The sequence below is a fragment of the Biomphalaria glabrata genome, chromosome 8 (assembly GCF_947242115.1).
Source record: "Biomphalaria glabrata chromosome 8, xgBioGlab47.1, whole genome shotgun sequence".
NCBI lineage: Eukaryota > Metazoa > Mollusca > Gastropoda > Planorbidae > Biomphalaria > Biomphalaria glabrata.
The window spans coordinates 5176235-5203702 of record NC_074718.1 but is presented as its reverse complement, the minus strand read 5'-3'; the positions used below and the strand labels follow the sequence as shown (position 1 = coordinate 5203702).

Below are 27468 nucleotides of genomic sequence, written 5' to 3'. Positions count from 1 at the left end.
CAGTAAAAAAAAAAACAACAACAACACAATAATAAATACTACTTCTACTAGCAGCAGGGAATGGCAGCAGAGCTGAATGACTGACTGCACTTGTCCCAGATCAAATCTCAGAGGATGAGAACACGACACAACCCTCCATCCTCACAGGCAAACCAAGACGATAACATCATTGCCTTGCACGGTCTGGTGAGCTTGTGGGCGCCACGGGAGCGAACACGCGATCAGGCGCACTCTACAGCTGGTGTACGCACAGACAATTTGTTGCTGCCCTTTTGTGTCGCCCAGCAGGAGAGCTTCAGGTAGAAATGTTGGCTGGCGGGAGAGATGACCTCGTGGTGACATTCCCAGTGAAGCATGTTTGGCCCGTGAAGGTGTTACATAATAAGTATTGATCCCACATAGCATTAATTAACTATATGTAAATATGGGTGTTTACCCAATGGTTCCCAAAATGTTCTGTACGTCTTTTGTGTTCTATTCACACATGTAATGCCGAGAGCTTACAGCGCCAAATCCTCTCTTCTTCTTCTTTGTAATTGCCATAAGGGTTGAGTCAAAGAATCTTGGAACTCTAGGCTCTTATAGAAGCTTGCCTCCTTTTGCCTGTCTGTACAAACTTAACGTCTGTTAAAGAATTCAATCAGATTTAAATTCTTACATCCCTGTTACCCATGGCTCATATACCAAGGCGCTCGGATAAAATGCGAGGCCAATGGCCGTGCACACCGGGGAAACTCCTACATATTTCTTCTCTTTACCACATCAGCCGCTCAGGAGCCCGCCATAAAAACGGTCATGTTTGTTGGAGCTTTCTTCCATCCCCGCCTATGCAAAGGACTCGGTCCTTGGGCACCCCAACGCACAAGCATGCTAGATCTCTTTCTTATATCTGTAGGTAAAGTAAAACAAGGGAGCTAATCATACTGACTCATAAACTTATAGGGAGTCAGAATAAAGTTAGAACCACTGAAGAGAGTCTGGACAGAGTTGGTCTGTAAAAACACTGCATTCATTTATTTCTTCATTTGCAGATCGGCAGGAGATGACGACGAGCGGGATTCGAACCCCAAGACCATCGCAACAACAGCTCGAGGCGCCTTTCATAACGTCGGGGGCGGCCATCATGAATAAGGCGGTGCAAAGAATGGATGAGTAAGTAGAAACAGCGCGAGGTGCCATAAATATTTTCTTATTTAGTTCTGATGTTTGGAGAATGAAAACTAGAGTTTTTCGTAATACAGTCGTCATGTCAGTAAATGTAAACCCTTTCTAAGTTTATAAAGAAGTCACACACACACACAATAAAGCCTCGGCTAATGTTGGAGTGACACTGATAACGAAACAAAGGATCTCATATAAATGGATGAAATGGAAACCCTGTCTAGAACTGACAGCCGTGATATCAGCATGAGCACCCGACCCGGTGTTGGCCGACTTGCTACGGTGCTTCGAGTACCGAAAATCTGTTCAGCTTCAGATAAATATTTTAGTCGAACACCAAACTGTTCGATTTGAGAGTCGACCGAATTCCGGGGTATCATTGTACTTTCAAAGAATCAGATTATCTACAAAGTGAGGGTTACGATAACAAGTTTGATATAATATTAACACCAAGTACAAAAGCGTGTTTCATATTAACACCAAGTCCAAAGAAACGTGTTTTGGACTAGACAAGACTAAAACACAACCCCATATAGTGTGTAGTGGCAGAAAAAGCGAAAGGAAACATTTGCTTGTAAGTCTACTGGGAGCACTGATTAGATTAAACACGCCTCTGGAATGTTTCTTATTTAATAATCAGAGATTACCTGCTCTCGAAAAGGGGGAGGCCTGGGAAAGGTAAAGTCAATGTGACGTCATGCAGCGAGGGAGAAGAACGCCAGAGAGGAGAGGGCGAGTGTGAGAGAGTTAATTGTGATAGAACCAAAAGAAAAGATAACTAGGCAGATAGAATGGAACAACAAAGTGTATGAATAGAACTTAGGAAGTAATAGATGGTTTAGATATAGATCATAATGGAGACTGTACACATGGATAGAGAGAATAGAACTTAGGAAGTAAATAGATTGTTGAGATATAGACCATGATGGAGACTGTACACATGGATAGAGAGAATAGAACTTAGGAAGTAAATAGATTGTTGAGATATAGACCATGATGGAGACTGTACACATGGAGAGAGAGAATAGAACTTAGGAAGTAAATAGATTGTTGAGATATAGACCATGATGGAGACTGTACACATGGATAGAGAGAATAGAACTTAGGAAGTAAATAGATTGTTGAGATATAGACCATGATGGAGACTGTACACATGGATAGAGAGAATAGAACTTAGGAAGTAAATAGATTGTTTAGATATAGAACATAATTGAGACATGGATAGAGAGAATAGAACTTAAGAAGTAATAGATTGTTTAGATATAGAACATAATGGAGACATGGATAGAGAGAATAGAACTTAGGAAGTAATAGATTGTTTAGATATAGAATATAATTGAGAAATGTGTATAGAAAGTGCATGAAATGTGTTGGAGAAACATGACAAAAAGACTTCCAGAGGGAACAGATTCTGGTCAGAGGGAACAAACACGTACAATTATTTATACAGAAGAGAGAGAGAGAGAGAGAGAGAGAGAGAGGGAGGGGGGGGGGTCAGCGAGTCTCTAGTCTCATAGCCTGTCTGTCTGTAGTCTTAGATTTGACTTTTTTCCTATGATCCTTGTACATGTCTGTCTCTAGTCTAATATTTGACCTTCTTCCTATGAGCCTTGTACTCTGGAGGACCAGGTGACACTGGAATGTTATCAAACTAAGTAGCTAGTCAAGGACTCTCAGTAAGAGCATTGGTTAGTTGAACACAGTGCACAGGTTTAAAATCATTGCTTGCTAGGACAACCTACAACAACCTAGGAGAAGCTGTTCTAATCTGGCTTTTTCATTTTTTTTTAAATTCTGATTACTTTAAGTAAAAAAATCCAAGTAAACACATAAAAAGTGTGCACTGGAACTAATTAACGACATCATTTCGTAATTAGTTTGACACGACGTCAAATAAGATTTGTGCAATTTGTTTGGTCTGCAAACATGTCTAGCTTATTTTTAAACTGGAAAAGAAAAACCAACACCGAATAGAGATTGTGTTGGACTCGATTCTTGCCACTGTGGAAAGGCTAACTGCTTCTAGATCGTATTGAATACACAAACTAGATGAAACAATATAAACAGTAGAGCTTAGTTCTAGATCAGTGTTTCCCAAACTTTTGACCAACGTGTACCCCTATTTAATTTTTGTAATGATGAGTACCCCCCCCCCCCACCACAAATGGGTATTTTCTAAAAATCAGCATAGTTAATTAGGTGCGCCCCCCCCCCTCCCAAATCTTCCCGTACCCCTGGGGGTACCTTACCCCACTTTGGGAAACACTGTTCTAGATGATGCGGCTGACCAAGGAACAGATGCGAACCAGCAAGAGGGGGTGGGGGGAAGGATAAATGACGTATTTAACTTCAAAGGTTACTACTCACCAGAGTCCACATCCGTAGCACTGACGTTGACCACGGGTGTCAAGACCTGGGCGTCCTCGGAGATCTCCCGGTAGTAGGACATGGGGTCGAAGGTCGGCTGGTTGTCATTAACATCCTTGACATTCATGTAGACGGTGACCTCGGATGACCTGGGCTGCGAGCCTTGATCTCTGGCAATGAGCTTCATGGTGTACAGCTGCCTCTGTTCAGACAAAAGAACAAAAGAAAACTCACTTTCCAGAGCCGTCTCAAAGCATGGGATAACCGGGTGCTAACCATTCATATATATCTATCTATAATGTATATTTATATCCATCTATCTATATATGTATATGTCTATATATATAAATGGCATATGTAGTAAGCTTAGTTTCCCAAATAATCCCTTAAAGCTGGCCCCACACAGCTGATTCTGGCCAGGTTTAAGACACACCGGAAGAAGAAGAGCAACGGAATTGATTGAACTTGTTAGCGCACTTTTCATGCTTATTGGGGATTTTCATAAATGGCGGAAAACCTATAAATAGTACGCTTGTGGGTGCATCCGGTGTACAGAAGAAAAAAAAAAAGGAAAGTGTTGACAAACTATTCTATTTGAAATGACATGCTGACTCTTCGTGCCTACTTTCAGGCTGCAGAATCAAGTTTTTTTTGTTTAAGTTCTTCTGTTTGTACATTTTTATTTAGTTGGCAATTTCCAAATTTCAATTTAGCGTCCTTGACATTATTTAGTTGGTCGTGAACATCTCCAGAGGAACTATCAGTCCGCTAGGGTCCGATCAGTTTTGTGGACCAGTTTTTGGGCAGGAGGGGAGAGAAGGTTTCCGTGCTGCCTTTTCAAAAGCAGTTTATAAAAAAAAGAGAATCGCTGGAGTCTGAATTCTAATCCGAGCCTCCATGATGAGAGGCCGGCGTGTTTTGCCACTGAGTGCTTACAATAGCAGGTTTCATTAGTCTATTGTAATTTTAAAATGTTTAGCTTGTTTGTCGGCGTGAGACTGAGTGTGGTTATTGTCACGGGTCGCCCACCGCCGATTTAGTACATTTACCATATAGAACAAGATTAATTGTCTACAACATATTGATTAACTGATTAATTTCTTAAATTAGCTCGCGTGTTGTCATCGACAATGAATAATTTTGGGTAGAGTTTCAATTTGATCCGAGAAATAACGTGTATACGTTTTTTTTAGCACACAGACGGGGTGAATGAGCCACTATCAAAATACATTGACAGTAATACATCTAAATTAGGCAAGAGAAATAAGGACATGAGCACTTGCATACATCATTTGTTGTCATTTTTATTTTAAACTTAAAAAAATGTTTCCTTCTTTTTTTTTCCCCCTCCTATATGCAAACACGCAAGTTCAAAGGTGAAAAAAAAAAGATTTGCGTCCCCTAAGACCTCATTAAGAATGTAGAAATGCAGATTTTTGTACCCAAGATGAGGGGGCGAAACTTCTATCAAATTCTCGAGGTGCATGTGTCGCCGTGAGTGGGTGTTAATCTTGGTGTGTGCGTGTGTGCGCGCGCGGGCCTAAGCAAGTGTGTGTGTCAACGCGTGTGAGTGTGCGTGGGATAGTTTCGCCTCGGCCATCAACTCCGAAATTCTTGTCGTCTCTGTTGGGAGGCTCTGCCCTTGGCAACCACGTGACCCCCCCCCCCCCCGGGACGTTCGAGGGGACTTTTATCACCTCCATAGGGCCCTGGGTTTTATCTCTCCAAAAGTCTGGGACTAGGAAGAGGAAAGAATTAAATAAGACAATGTAGAATTGACATAACAAAAAAAAAAGGGGGGGGGGGGGTCAATGCGAGAGACGGGGAGGGAATTTGGGGGGGGGGATAAGAACGGAGAGACAGTTTACTCTCCAGATTGTTCTGTTTGCAGCTGCGTGTAACGGTTTCACTTCAGGTATGCCTGCTGTCCTCGCCAGCACCATGTCAATATTTGAGAAGCTTCTTCAAGGGGACATCACTGATGTCAATCTTTCCCTTCGTCCCTTCCACACCCACTCCAAAACCCACCTTTTTTTTTTCTTCAAAGGTAGATTTAAATATACCTATTTCTTGAAGTTGGCTATTAAACACAGCGCTTACTAACACAGAGGTTCTCAACCCACGAGTGTCCAGGGAAATTATGTTAGATGTTACACATCTATGTAAACCATCACTGACGAGTGGGCCAACTAAATACGATCATGCTACAACTAAACCAAGATTACAACCTACGAAAAACTCATGTTGGTCTTTTATTAGGCAGCGGGACGCCAAAGCCCAGGCCCTACAGTTTGAGAGATGCCGCACTTGAATCCGGCCTCTCGGGTAGGTGAAGTTGGTTCAATTGATGCAATGTGTCAACTGTTTGCTCAGCTAAATCCGTCCCTCCTCGATATAGTGAAATAAAAAAAAACCAGTTCCTCTTCCCTTTGTGTGTCCCCCATTTTAAGCAATTATATATAAGTAAGACTTATCTGCAGTAATCCCTTGCAGTGACACGAGATTATTATATGATACAGTAGCCGTGAATACGTGCCTCTAGGTTCCACTCATAACGTGTGAACACTGCCTTTAACGTCCTCCTTCTCTTTCAATCGCACAGCGAGGGAGGTCCGCGGGTTTCTCTCTACGGCTTCCCCAGCTGGTCGGAAATGACCCGTGTTACAGACAAGGACAGGTGAAGAAGGTAAGAACGTTGGAGTCGTTACGTCTGCAGCCACCCCCCCCCAAACCAAAAAGAAAAACCCAGCACAAGGTAGACTTCATTACCAGGCATTCTTGTCTTAGAAAGAGCACGCGCCAAGTTTAATCAACTTGCAGATTACCAGGCCAGCGCATAAACAAAGTCAAATGACGTGCAAGCTGAATATCATAATATGTTCAGTATGTAAGTATGTAGAGCTTCTAGGTACTAATGTAAGTATGTAGAGCTACTAGGTACTAATGTAAGTATGTAGAGCTACTAGGTACTAATGTAAGTATGTAGAGACACTAGGTACTAATGTAAGTATGTAGAGCTACTAGGTACTAATGTAAGTATGTAGAGAGCTACTAGGTACTAATGTAAGTATGTAGAGCTACTAGGTACTAATGTAAGTATGTAGAGCTACTAGGTACTAATGTAAGTATGTAGAGCTACTAGGTACTAATGTAAGTATGTAGAGCTACTAGGTACTAATGTAGAGCTACTAGATACTAATAAAAATATAAAAAAAACTTTTATGATGGGGAAACAGCCAGCATACATTTCATTGCTATTTCAAGCGATTTCTAATTCCTAAAAATATCTTGTGTGAAACATCTTGTTCAGGTCGTAGATATGTATTTAAATTTAACACTGGAGGTAATTATGAGCTTTTTGTAGGGCCAATGCCCTAAATAGAGGCGCGGTGGTCGAGCAGTAAAGCGCTTGGCTTCCGAACCGGGTTCCTGACTGGGATTTTTCATCTCGGGATCTATGGCGCCCCTGAGTCCACCCAGTTTTAATGTGTACCTGACATAAGTTGGGGAAAAGTAAAGGCGGCAGGTTGGTCGTTGTGCTGGCCACATGACACCCTCGTTTACCGAGAGCTGCAGAATTTGATAACCTTGACATCATCTGCCTTATAGATCGCAAAGTCTGATAGGGGGACTTTCCTTTTACTTATAATGCCCTAAATGGACAAACTTTAAAACAATACTATTAGAGGTGTGTGTTCCTACACACAAACATAAAACAAAAAATGCCCCCCCCTAACCAGCTGGGAAACAAGAAAAAAAATAATTCCCGAACTTCAACTGTTTGTGTCACAGTGACTAGATAGTCACAGCTAAAAAAAAAACTAAATAAAGTTTCTCCTAAACCATATTCCTACTTCAATAAGTTTCTGTCTTTTTTCAACCGTATTAAAAAAAAGATCATTGCTTAAAAACATGAAGGTCTTTCTTCATCACCAACAAATCATTGTTGAAAAAAAATGTTTCAAACTTTAGCGTTGCGAGTCACTAGTTCTAATGAAACACTTCGTCAACAAAAAAGGGGAAGCGAGTGACTTTGGGTTCAGCTCCTGTCAACGAACACACGACCAACGGCTCGTTCAAGCACTAGTAGTCGAGTCAAGACGCGGAGCACACCACTCGTGGGACAAGAGCGGGAAAAGTAATACATTCTGGCGTCCGGCTTGACCAATAGATAGCATCAAGTTGGCCACTCGGAGAATCGAGTGTTGGTCGATTCTATCGCTCTCCCCGGGTCCGGACAAACAATAGTCTCATTACCGTAAGGATGGACGCACGAGAAAATACATAGTGGGGGCCGGGGCGCCTGTCAAGTGGTTGTACATTGCGTTTGACAGGCGACCATTGGTCAATGTCGGACACCGGGACGGGATGGTGGCAATTAGGAGAGAGAATAATGCTTCCTGCGGAGGTGGGGGGGGGGGACACTAATGTTGTTTCTGACGTTGGGTTACATTGGATCTCTCCACGAAAACATTCAAAGCTGGGCGATGAAGATGGGCGATGTTTAACTCTTTCTCTCCGTAATTATTTACCACATTCTGATGGAATCAACGTAAGTATCGTCGGTTAGGAAAGAAAGAGTTAAAACACGAGTATACAAGCCACTGTGACATTGACGTATCGGTGGCGTAGAGTGGGCGCCGTGGTGGATGGTAGTACATTGTATACGCACATGCACCCGTTAATGGGGTGTGCAAGGAGGAGCAGTATCGCTCAACAAAAAAAAGAGACAAGAAAGTTAAATGATTTTTTAAATAGTCTTTATCATGGGATTGAATGGAAAGAAAAAGCTAAATCCCCTATCATTATGTCTTATAAATACACTTGACATAGACACTAAAGCGTAGAAGAGACCTTTGTTCCACGCTATAATTGTAACTAATCTGACATTTCCAAGGTGAATATCTGCCTATAAACCTTTCAAATGTTGATCGCAAACTGACTGATAACAGCTAACAATGGGGGCACAATCTTGACATACTCTGGGATCACTCAGGACAACGAGAAAGAAGGCAAGAAAAGGCGGCTACTTATTGATACAGAAATACACGCTAGAAAAGATACGTTCCAATGTTTAAACAAACATTCCAATCGCTAGATTTTAAAATGATAAAAAGTGTGGCGGGTGGCCTAGTGTATAGCGCTCTTGAGTAGTACAGTTGAGAGTTGTTAGCATATTAGATTTATGGAACAAAACTTTTTGACTCTATAATCTATAATAAAGAGATTCATTAGTCCAGTAATTCTTCAAATTTGGGGTCGAAATCAATTGACTTTTTTGTTTTCTCTACATCCTGTAATCGCTACTAGATCTAGATCATCTAGATCTACTGTAGATCGACTTCACCGGAACTAGATCTACTATCGATCGAATTTACTACAACTATATCTACTGTAGATCGTCTTTTCTTCATTCGGGCATCGCTATTAGATCTAGATCTACCGAATATCGACTTTGCTAGAACTAGATCTAATGTAGATCGACTTATCTTCAGATCTAGATCTACTGTAGATGGACTTGACTAGAACTAGATCTACTGTAGATGGACTTGACTAGAACTAGACCTACTGTAGATGGACTTGACTAGAACTAGATCTACTGTAGATGGACTTGACTAGAACTAGATCTACTGTAGATGGACTTGACTAGAACTAGATCTACTGTAGATGGACTTGACTAGAACTAGATCTACTGTAGATAGACTTGACTAGAACTAGATCTACTGTAGATCGTCTTTTCTTCATTCGGGCATCGCTATTAGATCTAGATCTACCGAATATCGACTTTGCTAGAACTAGATCTAATGTAGATCGACTTATCTTCAGATCTAGATCTACTGTAGATGGACTTGACTAGAACTAGATCTACTGTAGATGGACTTGACTAGAACTAGATCTACTGTAGATGGACTTGACTAGAACTAGATCTACTGTAGATGGACTTGACTAGAACTAGATCTACTGTAGATGGACTTGACTAGAACTAGATCTACTGTAGATGGACTTGACTAGAACTAGATCTACTGTAGATAGACTTGACTAGAACTAGATCTACTGTAGATAGACTTGACTAGAACTAGATCTACTGTAGATGGACTTGACTAGAACTAGATCTACTGTAGATAGACTTAACTAGAACTAGATCTACTGTAGATGGACTTGACTAGAACTAGATCTACTGTAGATGGACTTGACTAGAACTAGATCTACTGTAGATAGACTTAACTAGAACTAGATCTACTGTAGATGGACTTGACTAGAACTAGATTTACTACTGTAGATAGACTGGGATGTCAATGAAGCATAAAAGAGAACTGGTTCAAGATACGGAAATGGCTTCCATTCTCATCACCTTTCTGCAGGCACTGGGTTTAAGAAACAACGCTTAAGAAAACTAAAGGGATATATTACACACACAAAAAAGACCCCATGATATCATCTCCCCTTGGCCGACACCAGTATAGATTGATAACAACACTGAAACAAAGAAGGTCATTGATAAGAAGAGGGAGGGAGGGGGTAGACGTAACCAAATGTTATGACGGCTGCTGCTGCCACAATAAACTCCTCGGCAGGACCCACCAAAAACAACAAACATCCCCCCCACAAGATATAAAACATAAAAGGGAGGGGGGAGGGCTGCAGCCAAACTGCATGGCAGATAATCAGCGCCGCGGCTAGACACAATATATTAGAGTTATGTGTGTCCAAGGCGTAAAGTGTCTCTGAGAGACACTCGACACAAGCACTAGAAGTAAGACCAGTCCACTTGGCTTTATGGAGTGACACCATTCTCTACCGCCCCCCGCTACAAGTTTCACTTTGTTTGTTAACGACGGTCTTCACCGATCTGATTTATAAGCTGGGGGTGCAGACGATTCTCACACGAAGCGACTGGGGTCTAAACAGCCCGCGATATAACTGACAAGATGCACCTATGAATGAGTATTTATATGCTCTGACAGTATGTTGGCGTGCGTTGTGTGCGAATGTCAGTGTTCTATCCGCTTTAGTGTGCGTGCGTGCGAGTGAGTGAGTGAGAGAGAGAGAGAGAGAGGTCAACGGTTGCTAATAGATTCACGCTATTCAGTTATTAAATAGTTAAATTGCCTTCACAAAACCGATCCCGGCGTTATTAAGCTATGAATCTAATGTTCTGCCTGGCAGTTTAGTTGCTGTTTGATAAGACTCGGAGGGGTGATGTCTAATATACATATATGAGCTCTGACAGTTTGAGAATCCTTTGAGAGGAAGTCAGAAGACAGTAAAAACGTATGACTCTAAAGATAACGCTCAAACCTTGCACACAGGTAACAAGTCTCACTTTGGTTTGAATGGGAGGAGGGGTTGCGGTCCTTTGGGTACAGTAGATTTACGTACAACTCAGGGGTGGGGTATAAGTTGCTGTTAACAATTGACTTGGATGCTTTGTTTTACAACCTATAACTATACAAGTGTTTCCCAAACTGTTCCGCGGAACCCTAGTGTTTCGCGAGGCCTGAATAGGTGTTCCACGAACTACTGGAATAATTAACTAGTAGGCCACCACGTGAATTAATCTCTCTAAAAAAAATATAAGCAAAGTGTTCCGCTAAATACTCAGAATGTGTGAAGTGTTCCGGCAAGGAAAAAAAGTTTGGGAACCACTGCTGTATACCATACGGATAACAATAACAAAACTATCTTTATGATTCCACAAGGATATATTTGTTTTACACGTAAACAATTACGAGACAAACGAAATGTGCAATCCTTCAAGATGGTCACTTGTAATGCATGATAGCCTTGTACACAGATTCACAACACTTGAAGGAGTTCTGTTGGCATGTTGGACTAAAGATGAATGTCGGAATTTCAAGTCACATCACACACAAAGCATTGCTTCAAAAGTTTTGATGGCGTGTTTAGAGTGAAGCCCCTTGGTCCGTATTTCTTCCATGTCACGTGGTAGTGTTTGTTGACATCAATGGCCTCGTTGTGATTTCAATATGAAACTAGTCTAAATCTAGACGTCCTAAAGTAATATAAAGTATGTTACAATAATTCACTAATTGATATGATTATTTAGTAGATCTGTTAGATCTAGACTTGTAGGTTACTAGATCTTATCGTAGGAAGACTGACGTCATGTATAAGACAATAACGTGACAGTTTTAAAGTAGGTCAGAGATTCGGAACAGCCCCATTCTTTGATTTAGTTTTTGTTCCACAATGTTGTTTTTAGTCTTAGGGAGAATACATATGTATATGAAGTGATGAAATGAACTGAGTCATTGGATGATTGTTAAATTGATGAAGACTCACTGCTGGGTGTTGACTCAACAACAAAACGGGAATTCAATCACTGGAACTAGGACAAAAAAGAGGAGAAAAAGGGGGGAGAAAATATTCGTAGCAGGGCGGTCATGGGAGGAGGAAATCTGCCTATCGTGTCGATAAGAGTTAGGACCCAGGATTTCTGAGCGGGTCGAACACAGTTAATCAACACCTACTCCAAGCACACACACCTCAGTCGATGTGGGGAGGGGAAAGCGCACACTGCCTTCGTTCAGTGTAAATACACCTTATCGGGTGGAGGGGGGAGGTTGTTATTCCACTAGAGCCCACAACGAGGGCGTTATTCACACACTGGGACAATAACACACACGCAGGGTCAGGACGATAAGTGGATCATGGGGAGAAATAGTCGTGTCGGGGAGCGCAGGCGAAATTTGATTTACGCCTTAGATTAGGTCTGGAACAAACCATTAGAACTCTCTAGAATGATATCAGACCCAGTAGACATACATACATAGACATATGTATTAAAGTTTTAAAAATTGTTTTTGTTTGAAATGGTTTAGTAATTTCTTTTTCTTTAATCATCTTTTTTGAAGTAACGTCTGTATTATATAATATAAGATAAGATAGTCAGAACAAGACACTTGGCCCCGAAACTCTTCTACAGAAGAAATTAACAAACTTGAGATGGCAATGTCTTCGATTCCTTTAGATCAGTGGTCTTCAACCTTTTTTGGCCTACCGCCCCCTTTTCGAATGTTTTCTTTAAAAAAATCCGCCACCGCCCCCCTCTAAGAAAAACAGTTCTGAAGAAGCGTGAGAAAGCAAATTTGAACAAAATATCATCTATTTATTAATTTTTATGCTGTCAATAACACTTATCCCGCTTGGGAGACGACCGCATGCCAAAGGCGATTGTTGTGAACGCCTTGTCCTATGACTGACGAGCTTTGAGGAGGACTGAGCTACAGAGGTGCCCCCCCCTCCCCCGTGTGCGATATAAAGATTTATTCAGGTGCCATTTCGCTCTCATTGGCATAGAGGAAAGTACCTGGCAGCATTCTCTGGCAGCTGATAGCCTCTGAGAGAAACAGTTCGAGAGCTCTTACAAAAACTGCGGGACAAACATTTGATACAAAGGCTTTGTCTGCATAAAATTCGGGAAAATATGTAGGTCGCAGTTGGGTTTGCGTAGTTATGTGAAACACTGGACTCAGCCGTAATCTTCGGAATGAAAGGCAAAAATAGCCAATATTATCATTATGCAAAAATTATGTCAAATAATTTGCAGTGATTACACACAAAAATTAATTGTAAAGACTTTCTTTCAAATCCTAAGAATAGTCTCCGTTTAAATTTTTGAATATTTGGGCCTACTGTTTTTAGGTTTAATTGTCAATTTAGTTTTATATTTTTAATATAAATATTACTATTACTGAATTCACTACAAAATGAAATTAAGCTAATGGTAACCTTGTGCCTCCTGTAGTCTGACAATATTAGAAATTTCAAGCTTTAAATTAGCCAAAGCAAGGCGAAGGTCTCCTTTAGTGGTTACATCCAGTCTATTTCTTTGCTTATTCATTAACTTTGTTTCGCACTAAATCTATGTTAACCATGTATGTTTACTGAAAAGCTAAAACATAATTCCAATTTCGACCACAGTTTTGGAATGTTACTGAAACATTTAAATGCAGCCGCATCTCTGTTGTGCCTCCAGGGACGTACCTAGGGATTTCCATCAATTAGGGGCCAGGGGGTTTGACATCTTTGGGGTCCGCTGCATTTTGCGTAATATTTAATTTAATTAATTAAAAAAGCACTAATTTGGGGGATTTTCAATTTTACCCCCTCCCCCCACCCTAGATAGGCCACTGTGTGCCTCCTATGTTTAGATTCTTTTTACTGAAGACATAGTTTTGTAAATCTATTTTTTCATGCAACTCACTTTGAACGTAGTTAACAGATGTTTAATAATTGTCATTTATATATATATATATATATATATATATATATATATATATATATATATATATATATATATATATATATATATATATATATTTAATTTTAGAAGCGAAACGTAATTTCTTCATAGAATTGTTATGTAAATGGAATAGATATAGGTTGTTTTACATGTTTCGGATGTTCCTTCAGAGTTGAAGATAGTTTACTTCCTAGTCCATACCTCCCGCAGGACGACGGGGGATGGGAGCGGGCAGGATTTGAACCCTCGACCATCGATAAATCCGAACGACAGTCCAGCGCGCAAACCGCACGACCAGGCAGTCCTTGGGCACTAATTGATTTGTCAACAAACAAGTGATGTGAGATTGTAAAACTCTTTAAAATAGATTTAATTCCTCGATAATAGAGAAAATGATATTATCAATAAAAGTCAATCTCTTTCCTAGCAGTCGGACGTTGGTTTCATTCATTTGTGTGAGATGCCTACCCTGTAAAACAATTTTTTAGCCTGCTTCAAGTCATCGTCAACCGTTGAATCTTCCCGTTTCTCAAAACAAAAAAATATTTAAGAGCTTAAAAAACGAGCCATAACAATTAACAAACCCTTTCGAAATCCAGCGAACTTCAGTTTACAACAAGTGTCTTACACCTTTTTCATCATTTGTTTCTTAAAACTGTTGAAAGATGCGTTTATTTTCGGCATGGGTTTGTATTTTATTTACAGTTTTATGATTAGATTCAAATAGAAATAAAATTGCGGGCTAAACTTTTATTGTGTATCATAACTCACAATGTGAATAGTGAATAGTTTTGTTCTTTATTCTATATTACCTATAAAGTCATTGTAGCGTCCAACCGCTGATGGTTTCCTATATGTCCCCATAAGCTACATAACTAGACAATTTTGAAATAATATTTTATCTCTAACAGTAAAAAAGTATTTTTGTGTTACATATGTTTTAAAATAAATTTAGTTTTAATCAATTTTTCAACGACATCATATGAATTTTTAAAAAGCTATGCATTTTTCTAATAAGTCATTAAAACATATCCTGCTTTGCCGTTTTTTTTTTAAATATTGTTTTAATTATAGATTTTTATAATTGTTCATGAATATTCTTAAATTATTTTTGGGTATCGCTATATGCTCGTGAAGCCGACTTGGTTTCATAACCTCATCTGAAAATGCCATCAAAGTAGAACTTACTTTTTTTTCTAGTGGCAATTCACTAAATCTCAAGGAAATATTACACGACATACCAGTGAGTTTTCGTAACAACATTTTATCAATGTTTTTTGTTTTTAAAAAGTTAAATTATTCTATTAAATGTTACCTTTAATGTTTTTTGCAATTAACATTTACATATAAATATATTAACATATGTAGATAAAATAAACTATAATCTAAAAGGCGTATTACCTACTTTGTTTATCAAATCTTAAACGTTTATACGCGCGAGATCCAAGGACAATAAATACTCTCAGATCATATCGAAAGAGTAAGAATTTAAAAATAGAAAATGGGATTCCCGAACTCAATTTCTAACGCTGTTTCTGTTCTTAAATTAGAAGCAAGTTAACTATAATTTGTCTATATTTAGTTTCCAAGCTTTAATGTTGATGAATTTTTTAATTTGTTTTGTTTTAGAGCACCTTTAGTTTCTTCTTTCCGCCTTTATGCCCAGCGCCCCCTTACCGCCCCATTTTGTGCCCAGCGCCCCCCTACCGCCCCTTTGGCTCTCAGCGCCCCCCAAAATCTCGAAAACGCCCCCTAGGGGGCGATATCGCCCCCGTTGAAGACCACTGCTTTAGATAAAGGATCAGTGCATTGTATCACATAACAACGCAAACCCAGTTGCGAGCTGCATATTGCACTCATTGTGGGCAACAACAAGCCCCCCCCCCCCTTTTCACCTGATAAGATGTATTTACACTGAACCAAGGCCAATGTGTGTTTCCAGACCAGCAAGTATGTGGAGAAATGCCTGGTCTGGAAATCACTGCGACGTTCATCTTAGCTATAAGACTGCTCGCCTGAGCCCACCAATACAAAATAAAGAGGAAGAAAAAGAAAGTCAGACGCAAAAAATGTCCAAAAATGTTTATAAAATACGGACATTAACAAAAAAAAAGTAGATGATTACGTCATATGCGTCATGCATGTTAACCAATGACTTAAATTCTGCCAAGTCACAGGTTTTCCTGGCTGGCTTAAACAACCCATTCCATGCTCTAATAGTACTAGGGAAGAAGGAGTATTTGTACAAATTTGTCCTAGCATATGGGACGAGGAATGTACCTATATCTTTGTGTCTTTCAGAGTATTTTTATTAAATTTTGTTTTTGTACTTGAAGATTATGGTTCAGTGTTTTATGCATAATTTCTACTTTACTTTTAAGTCTTCTAGAACGAAACAATCATTTCTTGGCTAGAAACACAGAAGAAACAAGTATACTGATCAATTAGTTCACATTTGTAATCAACTCCACACACACACTCTGTTCAATCCACAAGGTCGTTAAACATTACGTTTTCCGCCTACGTAAGTCTTAATGAGATCTTGTTTGAGACTAGATTGATTCTTCTTGATTCGCGGCATTATCTAAAATCTCGAACTCGCGACACAACACAGACGTACTGTAAAGTGCACTGGGTTTTTTGTTTTTTGTTGTTGTTGTGTTTTGCACGTGAAGTCTCTACCTTCAGGCCACCTAGACGCCCCCCTCTCCCCAAATTCCTGATGGAAGCCGAATAAAGACCCGTGTCTACCTCTACACCTGAGTCAATTCATTAGGTCCAGCATATCTCCAGCGTCTCTGTTTGGTTCATTCAATAGGTGGCTCTCACATTTTGGTACAAAACGCGATCTAGGTAGCTCAAACTTGTCTGTTTCTAGGACCGTCAGTTAACGAGGGTGTCATGTAGTTAGCACAATAATCAAGCGTTTTTACTTCCTCAGCGTTAGTATGGTGGCCATTAGAGTTGGGGGGGACTCAGGGGAAACCTAGAAATTATAACATTCAAAATCCCAGTCTACTTTAGGATTCGAGCCTGACCCCCTCGGCTCAGAGTCAAGCACTTTGCCACTAAGCCACAAAGCCCATCTATCCATCCACCCATATCACATTTTTACTGCATTGCAAAAAGAGATCAAGATCATTTTTTTTTCATATTTCTATTAACAAAAAAAAAAGATAAATTTGCACACACAAAAAAAGTGTATTATAGCCTAATAGCAATGTCCTTGTACAACCCATTAAGGCGAAATAACTGGATTTCTAACAGCAGTGTTAATTCTGTTCCCAAATAAAACCAAATCTCGCTTGAGGTGCGAGATTGCATCGAGGCTGGTCACGCTTCACTGGTGTAAGACTTATTCAGACTCGCGATACCCGGATCCCGGACCAAGATAAGTGAATGACCTGCGCAGTCACCACTAATGGGTGTAGCTATATCTCTCATGTCCGGGTACCATCGGAGGAAGGGGGCAGTCAAACATACAAACAGTACAACAATGCAAAGTATTAGCTTTATAAATATTAAATTGTGAATGAGTCTCAGTGTGTTAATGTCATACTCCTGAATTCTCTTGACAGTTTAATCCCAACACCAAAGTCACCCAATACGCTAACATAATACTCTTCAAAGTTGACTTACCTCCTCAAAATCAACAGGTTTGATCAAGGTGAAGGTGCCCCTGGTGCTGTCCAGGCGGAAGTAGTCCAGCCCCCACTGTGACGTCACCTCGTACAGCACCAGCCCGTTGTTCCCAGAGTCCAAGTCCGTGGCACTGACGCGCCCCACGGTGTACCCCGCCTCGGAGCTCTCCGGGATGTCGAAGCTGTAAAAGTTCCTCTGGAAGACAGGGACGTTGTCGTTCTCGTCGATGACGTAGATGCGGACGAGGGCCGATGACCTGAGGGCGCCGTCAGAGGCCGAGACGTTCAGGTCGTGTACTCTGGCAGTTTCATAATCCAACGTCTGCGTCAGGTAGATGGTACCTGAGACAAACATTTGAGTTATGGCTTATATTAGCAACAAATATGTAGTTCCTATGTGTAAACTATGTGGCCGCCAACAGTCGTTGAACGCAAAACGAAGTACCAGAACAAAATGAATTTTCTATCGAGATAGACAGACTGTCAATCCCTTCATTAATGTTCAAGCCATACCACGACCAGTTATTCTAGTACTCTTCTACATCTGAGTAGAACTGAACATCAGCTTTTTACAAAGCTTATATCAACTCATACTGTCTGTCTGGCCAAAAGTTTCTTTCTTTCTTTCTATTTATCATAAATACGCCATTCTTTCTTTTCATTCATCACATCTACAGCCGTATTTTGTTTCACAGAATCTCGCAACTATAAACTTTATAAACTATGAAGAAACGCCAACAAACTATAAGAAATGTCTAAATCTATTAGTAATGTCTAAATCTACAAGAAATGTCTATATCTATTAGTAATGTCTAAATCTATTAGTAATGTCTAAATCTATAAGAAATGTCTAAATTTAAAATATATGCTCACCATTCTGGACGATTCGGAACTTGCTAGCGTCCGGTCCACTGAGGGTCAATGTCAAGGTCCCTGTGATGTCGGGGTCGCTGACAGTGACCTGCATAACCGAGCTGCCTAGCGCCAGGTTCTCGGACACGCTGGTGTCAAACAGGGTGCTGGAGAACTCAGGGGGGTTGTCATTGACGTCATCCACACGAATGGTGACCTGTGAAGGAAAAAAACGAGACACCCTCAATGGCGGGGGTTCAAGGACAGAAACGAGTCTGCTAATGAAACCAACGGCTGCTGAACACGAGACCAAAAGGATTTGATCCTCAAGAGTGAGCCCCACTAAGGACACTCTTGGGGAGGGGACTCAGGCAGTAATGAGGTCCGTGACCCAACTAATGTTAAAGCAACTATAGTGTTACCGCAATGACAAAAAAAAAAGACATACATACATCATATATAGTTAAAGTAACCAAGAGTTATCAATAGAATAGAATTATACCAAATAATCTGAAAACAGATTAACGTAACACTTAGTTTCAGTAACTGCCTACTTGGGTGACATACAATTCGAACTATCGAGTCCCACATGCTGCCATCACCTTCAGGAAGTCAGGGCATTTCCAAAACATAGAAGAATAGACAATAACAATCCATATTTTCGATGGACTTAGGCGACCCCTGGCCAATCGTCAATCACAGGTTGAGAACCCCTGCAACAACGCTTGCATTTAGTGAGTCGCGAAGAAATACAGACAGCAAAAAAACACAGTGGTCCCTGTTGCGCCATTTGTTTTTTATCTTAACTGCATTTCAAAATATAAATTCAATCAATTCCTTCTACAACTGATTATGCAGGTCAATAACCTGGTCATCAATAGATATGGACCTTGTTCTATGAGCAGGGGTCGGTCAGTATAAAAGCAAATAGACTGACATGAACTTTTATATGAACCTTTGATTGTTCACTTTAGCAAGCAATCTTCATGGACTCAACAACAACGACCTTAAAAAAAAAAATGGATGTAGGGGACCAGGAGGGTAAAAGGGGCTTTTCTATTAGGGGCAGACCATGCAGTGATCCTCCACGTGCTTTTGATAAACGGGAATTGATTGACACCACTGTCGTCTGCTGCCTTAACTAGCGTATTCTCTCCCCTTGGTGCAGTCTATCTGCAGTAAAAACATGTCCAAGGGGCACCAGACTGACATTCACCAAATGTCGTGACAGACTTTCTCGTAAGTCCAGTGCAAGGAAACCTGAACAACGATCTCCCCCAACTTATTTATTCGAGTGCATTACTTTGAATAACGTATAAATCAAGAAGACTCGATGACAAAAAGAAAAAGAGATAATGGAAAATGTTCCAAAGGTTAGAGAGTCTTTTTTTGTTTTGAGAGAGAGGCTAAATCTTTTTTTTTTCACACAACTTTTTAAATTTTTTTTTGTTTCGTAAAAAAACAATTTTCAATACTTTCCCTTTGTTTCGTGTGATTGTTTTTTATTTAAAGTATAAAACACCCAACACAAAGGATAAAAAAAAACCATTTCAAAGTTCAGTGAGGTCATAGCGAGAGACGTGTCAATGTGAATGGACCTGGATGTGCACTGCACATGGCAAGACCATTGATTTTCACAAAGGTTTTGAAATATTCACGACTCGAGGCTGAGAGACTCCCCCATTTTGTCCCCCCCCCCTCCCGGGTAGATCCTTGCTTAATAGTGCACCGCGGGAGAGATTATTTGATTTCCATATTAATGATCATTAAATATGAATCAACGTTAATTGAGTATCTAATGGAGGCATGAAATCATATCTTACAAAATATTTTATCACGCCCTCTTCTTGTTTTTTTTTTTGGTTTTAATCCACATTAAGGATTCTTTTTTTTTGTGTGTGTGTGTGAAACATTCCAAAATGGCCGCGTGACTAGGTCGGTATAACCTAGAAACAAAACCAATTCATGAACATCTTTATCATATGACCTGATAGGGAAGGACACACTACACTTGCTGACCACAAATACTCGCCACAGAGACTACTCGAGTCTACATCTACCTCCACCACTGGGATAGGTCGAGGCAAGACAGATTTCTAAAGAACATAACTTTTCATTGACCAACACACGAACCAAAATAGTTACAGAAAATAATACAGACACTTTGCATTTAAATCTTATGGAGTACAGATAGCAATAAGGGGGAACTATATAATAACATTTACAGGAAGATTTTTAAGTACACATCTAAGCTGGGGGGGGGGGGGAGGGAGCGGCTATGAGGGTCAACCACCAAACATGTATACAAAGAAAGCGCACAGCAAAAATATTAACAGACTAGGCCCACTTGTGTGGCGATCCTGGTCATTCTGGAGAGCCCATAAGAACTCTTAAAACTCTTTCTCTCCCAATTGAAAATACTAACGTTGATTTGACCTTATTCAATTAAGTTCATGTTTAATTCTAAACCTTTATCTTCTATTATATTAAAAAGAGCATGCATCCTCCTTTAACTCTATACCAAATAAAACATTTTCTGATAACAGGCGACAAAGTTACTGAAGCTTAATCATAACAGGGGGAGTGAAATGGTAATGAGCTAAAATGAAGAATTCCGCCGAAACGTGGGAAAATATTTACGGAGAGAAAGAGTTAATCGTTACAGTACTTTGTAGTCTTATAGAAGTGATGACACCGAGCCTTAGAAAACAACGCTTCAACTCAAACGCTGTGCCTGGGTAAATACTGACTGCCTTATACCTCCGTACCACCAAGACTATGCCCGCTCTACACAGGTCCATGAGTTAAGTCGAGACCAAGTACTCGCCCACCCACCCCTCTTTCCTTAGCCACAGACACGATGTTTTTGTTTTCTTTAAATCTTTTGAAAACTTTCTACCAACAAGCTTCAAACAAACACACAAACATAATGAAAACTGACTTCCTAGAGGTAAGTGTTTTTTTTTTTGTTTTGTTTTTGTTTTGGTCAAATTGACGACCATGTCAGAAGAACGAAATAGTCTGCTCTGGACAAGAATCTCAAAAAGAATGCTTCAAAGAAATACCCGGGTTTGAACCTGATCCTGTTACCATGTCTATCCACCCAAAGCCGTATAGACAAACAGTTTATCATTTCGACATCTCGTACACAGAAATGCATGTTTGCAAATACCTTCATAGTTCAGGAAATGAGAAGTCAAGATTGAGAACGTCTTTAGGGAAAGAGTCCATCCGTAAAACGATAAACATGATGCCTTTAACAGACACACTAACAGTCTAACACACACACACACACACACACACCAACAGTCTAACACACATACAGACACACACAAACACACACACTAACAGTCTAACACACACAGACACAAAGTGTCTAAAACACACACACACACAGGTCAGAATTTAATTCTGTCACTGGCCAAAAGACTTCATAAATCTTGGACCTTATTTTCGGACCAGTTTTTTTTTCTCCCTTTAGCACTGCACTATCCTCCAAATCTGCAACCGTTCTGTTGTGTTGACCCAATGATGCCTGGACACGTTGGCTCAATCCCATTTCAACAAGCAGTTGTGTTTGTTGTAGTCAAGTCCAGGCGACATGACCAACTGACTGCCCATAACAGCAACATTGGCCAAATGAACGCCGTGTAGCGGACGTTAAAAAAAAAAAAAAAAGGTGAGAATCGTAAATTGTTAAGTTTGGGCAAAAGACTGACAAGTCCAGGACTTCTTGACATCTTGCATCCAAAAGTTTTGATCTAACTTAATAGAGCTACTAGAGAGAAATTGTAACGGTCATCTAGTCCAGGAAGCAGCTCGTGTTTATAATAAAATGTTTTGACATGTTTCGGATGTTCCTTCGGAGTTGAAGATAATCGACTTTCTTATCCAAACCTCCCGCAGGACGACGGGGGACACGAATCAGCGGGCAGGGTTTGAACCTTAAACCATCGAGACGACCGAAGGAATGTATACAGCACGACCAGGCAGCCATTAGTATGGATTTCTCTTTTAAATCTGTGTCCATATTTAAAGAATCTGGCACCAAATATTAAACAAACTTTACACAAATAAATAACTTTCCATATACTGTTGTAAGTATATTAATGATAACAGAATGTACATCTATGCAGTGCGTCTTGATAAGATCCGTGTCCTGGTTCTTCAAAATGCAGTTGACAGTTCCATGACCACGGTCTAAAACGCCTAGGACATGTCTGAGAGACTCACAAGATAGCTCACGGCCAGAGCAATCAATGACTATTGTCTGTGTGGGAGAGTTGTCGTTTATGGGGTAGGGGGCCGCTTTCGGGGGCGGTGGTCATTTAAGGGCCAAAAGTTATTACGAGGCAGGAAAGAAGCGCCGGAAGGTCAAAAGCTAAATTTAGCTGTTGGTGAGTCGTGTTTATAACGCCAATCAGATACGTGAAACATGAAAAAGATAAGGGGGGGGGGGTCAGAAATGTTCATTAAAATCTGTAGTAAAGTTGCTGCTAAGACATCAAATGATTGCATTTAATGGTGAAATGTCAAGAATACTGTTTTCAAAACTAAACTAATGACATCAAAGATAAACAAACACTGTTTTTTTTTTGTTTGTTTTTAAATCAAATCAAAACAAGATCGAGAGTTATAAATCTCCACCGTGTTGGTTTAATTAATTAGCTCATTTTATTGAGGAAGAGATTCTGGGTTTTATTTTCTTTTACAAACGTTGTGTTATGGAGGGGTTTTTTTTTTTGTTTATTTTTTTTTACTGTTTTTCCTGTTTAGAAACGTATTAAGGAGTCAACAAACACTTCTTTCACCTAGACTTGAAGTTAAGTTGTTTTGGGTTTTTTTTTTAACAGAAGAAGATTGAAGTGGACCAATAGTTGTCACTAGTGTCACCATTTTCATTCTCATTGACACCATTGAGTCAGTTGTATTTCCATCAGAGTCAAGTCTCACGCCAAAGTATTGTTCCAGTAGTGCTTGTATAAGACCGTAGTCACCAGTCAGTCGTTCCCCCAAATCTCACAAGGAGCGGTCCTGCCAAGACCTGGACCGTCCGTTGTATCAATGATCAAGTGGACGTTAAGAAGAAAGTATTAGGCGGTCATTTGGCTTAGCCAAAGCGTGTCACTGTGGGCGCAGTGCTAAAGGGGGGGGGGGGCTGGGGTGGTTTTTAAGTCCTGTCAGATCTTCTTAGACACGTGACCTGATAGGATCAGTGACTGATTCGACTTTGGACTTGATCGAGTTAGACTGGGGACCAATCCCACTGTTACCATCTATTGGCACAGTGGCCGGCATTGGAAGGGTGAAGGGGCGGAAGGGGGGCGTCATCCTGACGTTAATTGGGTATTACTAGAAATGATGTCATTAAGGCCAAAGTGGCTCCCCCATTGAAGCCATTAGCTAGCCACGCTCCCGTAGTAACAAGGCGCTTGCTGACAAAAGGTTTTAGAAGGGAGTGGGGGGGATGTGGGGCGCCACTGAAATGAGAGGGAGTGTGAATGTGACAAGTCGGTACAGTAAGTGATCCTTCTGTCTGTACAAGAGCTGGGCGCTGGGACGCCTTAGTGGAGGACTGCAGTGCCACCAGTCCTCAAACTTGACTTGGAGAACACCCCACACAAACGCCATTTTCTGGCAGCGCCCAGCACTCACACCACTTCCTGGCGCATTACGCTTTACGCATTTAAAATAGAGAGATGAAGGGGAGGGGTGGGGGGAGATGCCTATTCTACTAAACATCTCTAAACGAAATTAAATGTCACTAAAGCTATGACCAGTGGGTCCGTTCAGGTCTGCAAGCTGTCACTGACGTGAACTGGCAGTGTGATTATAGTACAGTGCTGCGTCTCAAGGAAGTTTAACATTTAGTTGGATGACAGCCACTTCAGTTTGTAGTCTCTAAGGAGGTGCCAGAAAGTACCGTACAAATATATAAACAGAGACTATACAGATGTGACTATGACATGAGAAAATGTGACAGATATAAAACATTAGCCCCTACCGAAAGAAAGCAATGGACATAAAACTCAGTTCAAGCACTTTTGAAATGTTACAATTCTGTTATGGGATGTACTAAAAAATGTTACTAATGTTTTACATGTCACACGGGATGTAAACGAGATTTCAGTTAGAGTTTGTGACGCAGTGTTATGGTTTCACACAGAGTTGCATCCCTTTGATGTATATTTCGTTTCTGTAAATAGCGCAGTTCGACGAATATGTCCATGATGACATAAACAGCGAGGTCACTTGTGACGCTATTGTTAGGAGCGCTTGGCTTTATAACCGGTTGGGGGGGGGGGGGGGGTCCTCTTGTGTTGAGACTTGGTAAAGACTGAGACGCCCCCGAGTGACCCCAACTGATACACGGCTGATCGCTGTACTGTCTATATGACATCCTCATTGGCCGTTGACCATAGAAACAGATGAACTTAGCATTTGCTTTGACTAAGTACTTACAATTCTAGCTTTGAAACAACAGCAGGTATAATAATGATGGAATCGAATATGGTTCAAGTTTAATACTAATCATGATACCAAGGACTAGAGCAGTGTTTCTTAAACTGTTTTCGGTGGAACCCTAGTGTTCCGCGAGGCCTGAATAGGTGTTCCGCGAACTACTGGAATAATTAATCTCTCTAAAAAAAAAAAAAAAAAAAAAAAACAAGCAAAGTGTTTCGCTAAATACTCGGAATGTGCGAGTGTTCCGTAAAGGAAAACATTTGGTAAACACTGGACTAGAGAATAAATTGACGAAAGAATATGAATCAGATCCTTACAGTGTCAATTGAAGGCTTTGTCTTCACTTTTCTTTTCTACCTAACCATTAGTTCCGAACAATATCTAAGTTACTTTGATAGCAGGTAGAAAGATTAACACGAAGCCAGTCAAAACCCGAAGGACAGTAAAAAAATCTAGGAAGAACTCACGAACATTTTAGACTTGCGTGAATGAAGCGACACATTGTTTTTTTTTGTTTTTCAATTCCTTAATTTCACAGTAAACACAAAAGCACGAAATAGATATGCCTGCCAGTGATCTCTTCAGGACAATACAGATTCGTTTCTCTGATGGGTAGACAGGCATTCATTTGAAAGGGAGGACTGGCGATAGAAAATGTTACCCGCTGACACCAAATGTTAGCTAACTTGTTTTCTTCAAAAAAAAAAAAAAAAAGAAAGAAAACTTCTTATCATTGCCAACGGTGGCTTGGTTCGTTTTTCGGTCGGTTGTAGTTTTGAAAGAAATCTCTGGACGTCATCTCTGGGGCCTAACATTATGGCCGGCATAAAGACTCGTGACTCCCTCGCCCAATGATGGTGATCACGTGGAGTCACGTCGCACACACGCAACTACTGCTAAAGCCTAATGGCCTCTACAAATCTGGCCTACAAGTAAATCTTACTTCAGGAAAGAAAACGTGGGTAGAACTTGTGTTGATGCTTCTTTTCGGAAAAAAACTTTTGGGGGTCAATTTTATTAAATTTTGTTTTTTTTTTTTTTTTGGGGGGGGGGGGGGAGCGTACAAAGAGTGAGTGGAAGACTCTTAAGATGGTTTGCGTGAGAAAAACTGAGATCGATATATAGGTCAGGCTCTGGCAGTAATTCTTATTGATAATATCGATCACGTGAGTGTAGCTGTGTGCGCCTGCGTGCGTGAATACGTGCGTGGATTAATAGATGTAATGGGCCACTTCTATCCTATCAATTTGACCATTATGTTCTAAACTTGTTGATACTATTATTGGTTATTATTATGTGCATAGAACCCGCTGAAACAATGCTGAGAAAGTCGGGTTGCTATGAAAGCTGCAAATCAAAGAAAGTCTGCTGAGTGGACAAATCATGTGACCACCTCCGTCCCACGCGCACACACTGCGACACACGCAAATACTTAACTGAAGTAGATCAATACAGTTTTCTTCATTTTACTAATAGTGCATGCATTCGTTCGTTTTTTTCCCCTTTATTATTCCATTTTTCCTTATCTTCAGACTCGAAGACAACGTCATGAGATAATTTCATACAGATTACATGTTTGATCATTTGATCGAAGCAGCTTCAAAGGGAGAGAACTTAAGTGAAAGCATATCAGCTGCACTGTCTCTTGGTTGATAGAGTTAATCTCCTTTGCTTTTGGTCTATGACAGTATCTAAATGTTGAAAAGTTAAATGTCCACATAGAAACTTAAAAAGTCCACAGGAAAAGTGGAACAATAATAAACGTTAATTCCCCTTTTCTAAAGCTGTCTGTGGGTATCTTTTTAACGACACTCCTGCTACTGCCGGCCTCGCCAAGCTGTTTGTCAGGGAGAGATCTTGTCGACATAATTAGAAAGGATTAGCCGCAAAGAAGACTATTGTTTCCAGCGCGGGGCAATGATGGAGCAGGCGGTGTTTTAATAAGTAGCTAGTACTAAACAGCTGAAGGGGAGAGCCGGGGGGGGGGGAGAGAAGGAACAAGTAGCTCCACTGTAATCTGCCTTTATGGCAGGGGGGGGGGGGGCTATGAAAATCAGCGAGGCTTGACGTTATACTCAGGAGCTTCTCGGAGAGTGGGGGAGTTCATAATTATATAGGCTAGGAGGTAAATACATACACAGCATACAGGTCTAAAGAAACACAATACACGCTGCTTTAAGTGTGTAACCAAATATGATTTCAAGTTCTTCAGGGGAGAATTTATTTTTATATAACAAGGGGAATAAACTATTTGATTTCACGCACCCCCTCCCAACCCCTGCTCCTTCCAGGGACATACCAGGACTCAGTGTCATCAACAGATCATATCCTGTGCAGCTTTGTAGCTCATGCATGATGGCCACATAACGGTAATTTCAGGAGGAAAAAAAAAGGGGCCACGTGGGCTACTTTTGTTTCAGTCCTGACGATGACATTCGAGGTCAAGGGCAACCAAAGGCGGCTACTTGGAAGGTGGTGGCTCAACGAGTCTTGGCGGCAGACGATCTTGTTCATCTTGATAAAGTTAAAAAAGTAAAAACTCTTAAGCGCTATGTTTCAGAAGACGCCATTAATTAAGTCAAATTTTATTGGATTTCACCATCGCGTGGCCGACAAGTGGAGTGCTCACCGCCCTATCGCTGCGGAGATAAGCTATCATCCCACCAGGTTGGAGTTGATTCCCGGCGTCATAACGGAACCAGTGGAAGGAGAACA

At 40.6% G+C, this 27468-nt stretch overlaps 1 protein-coding gene across 3 annotated transcripts in view; it reads right to left on the bottom strand.

Annotated features, from left to right (window-relative positions):
- LOC106057322 (cadherin-related tumor suppressor-like) overlaps nt 1–27468 on the bottom strand; it is a 157680-nt gene that overhangs the window by 80311 nt on the left and 49901 nt on the right. For all 3 annotated transcript variants that reach the window (XM_056039228.1, XM_056039229.1, XM_056039230.1), the window contains exons 3-5: nt 18310–18505; nt 17435–17778; nt 3529–3730 (exon numbers count right to left, since the gene is read on the bottom strand). In XM_056039228.1, the coding sequence (XP_055895203.1) occupies nt 3529–3730; nt 17435–17778; nt 18310–18505 (742 nt within the window). The remainder of the gene's footprint in view (nt 1–3528; nt 3731–17434; nt 17779–18309; nt 18506–27468) is intronic.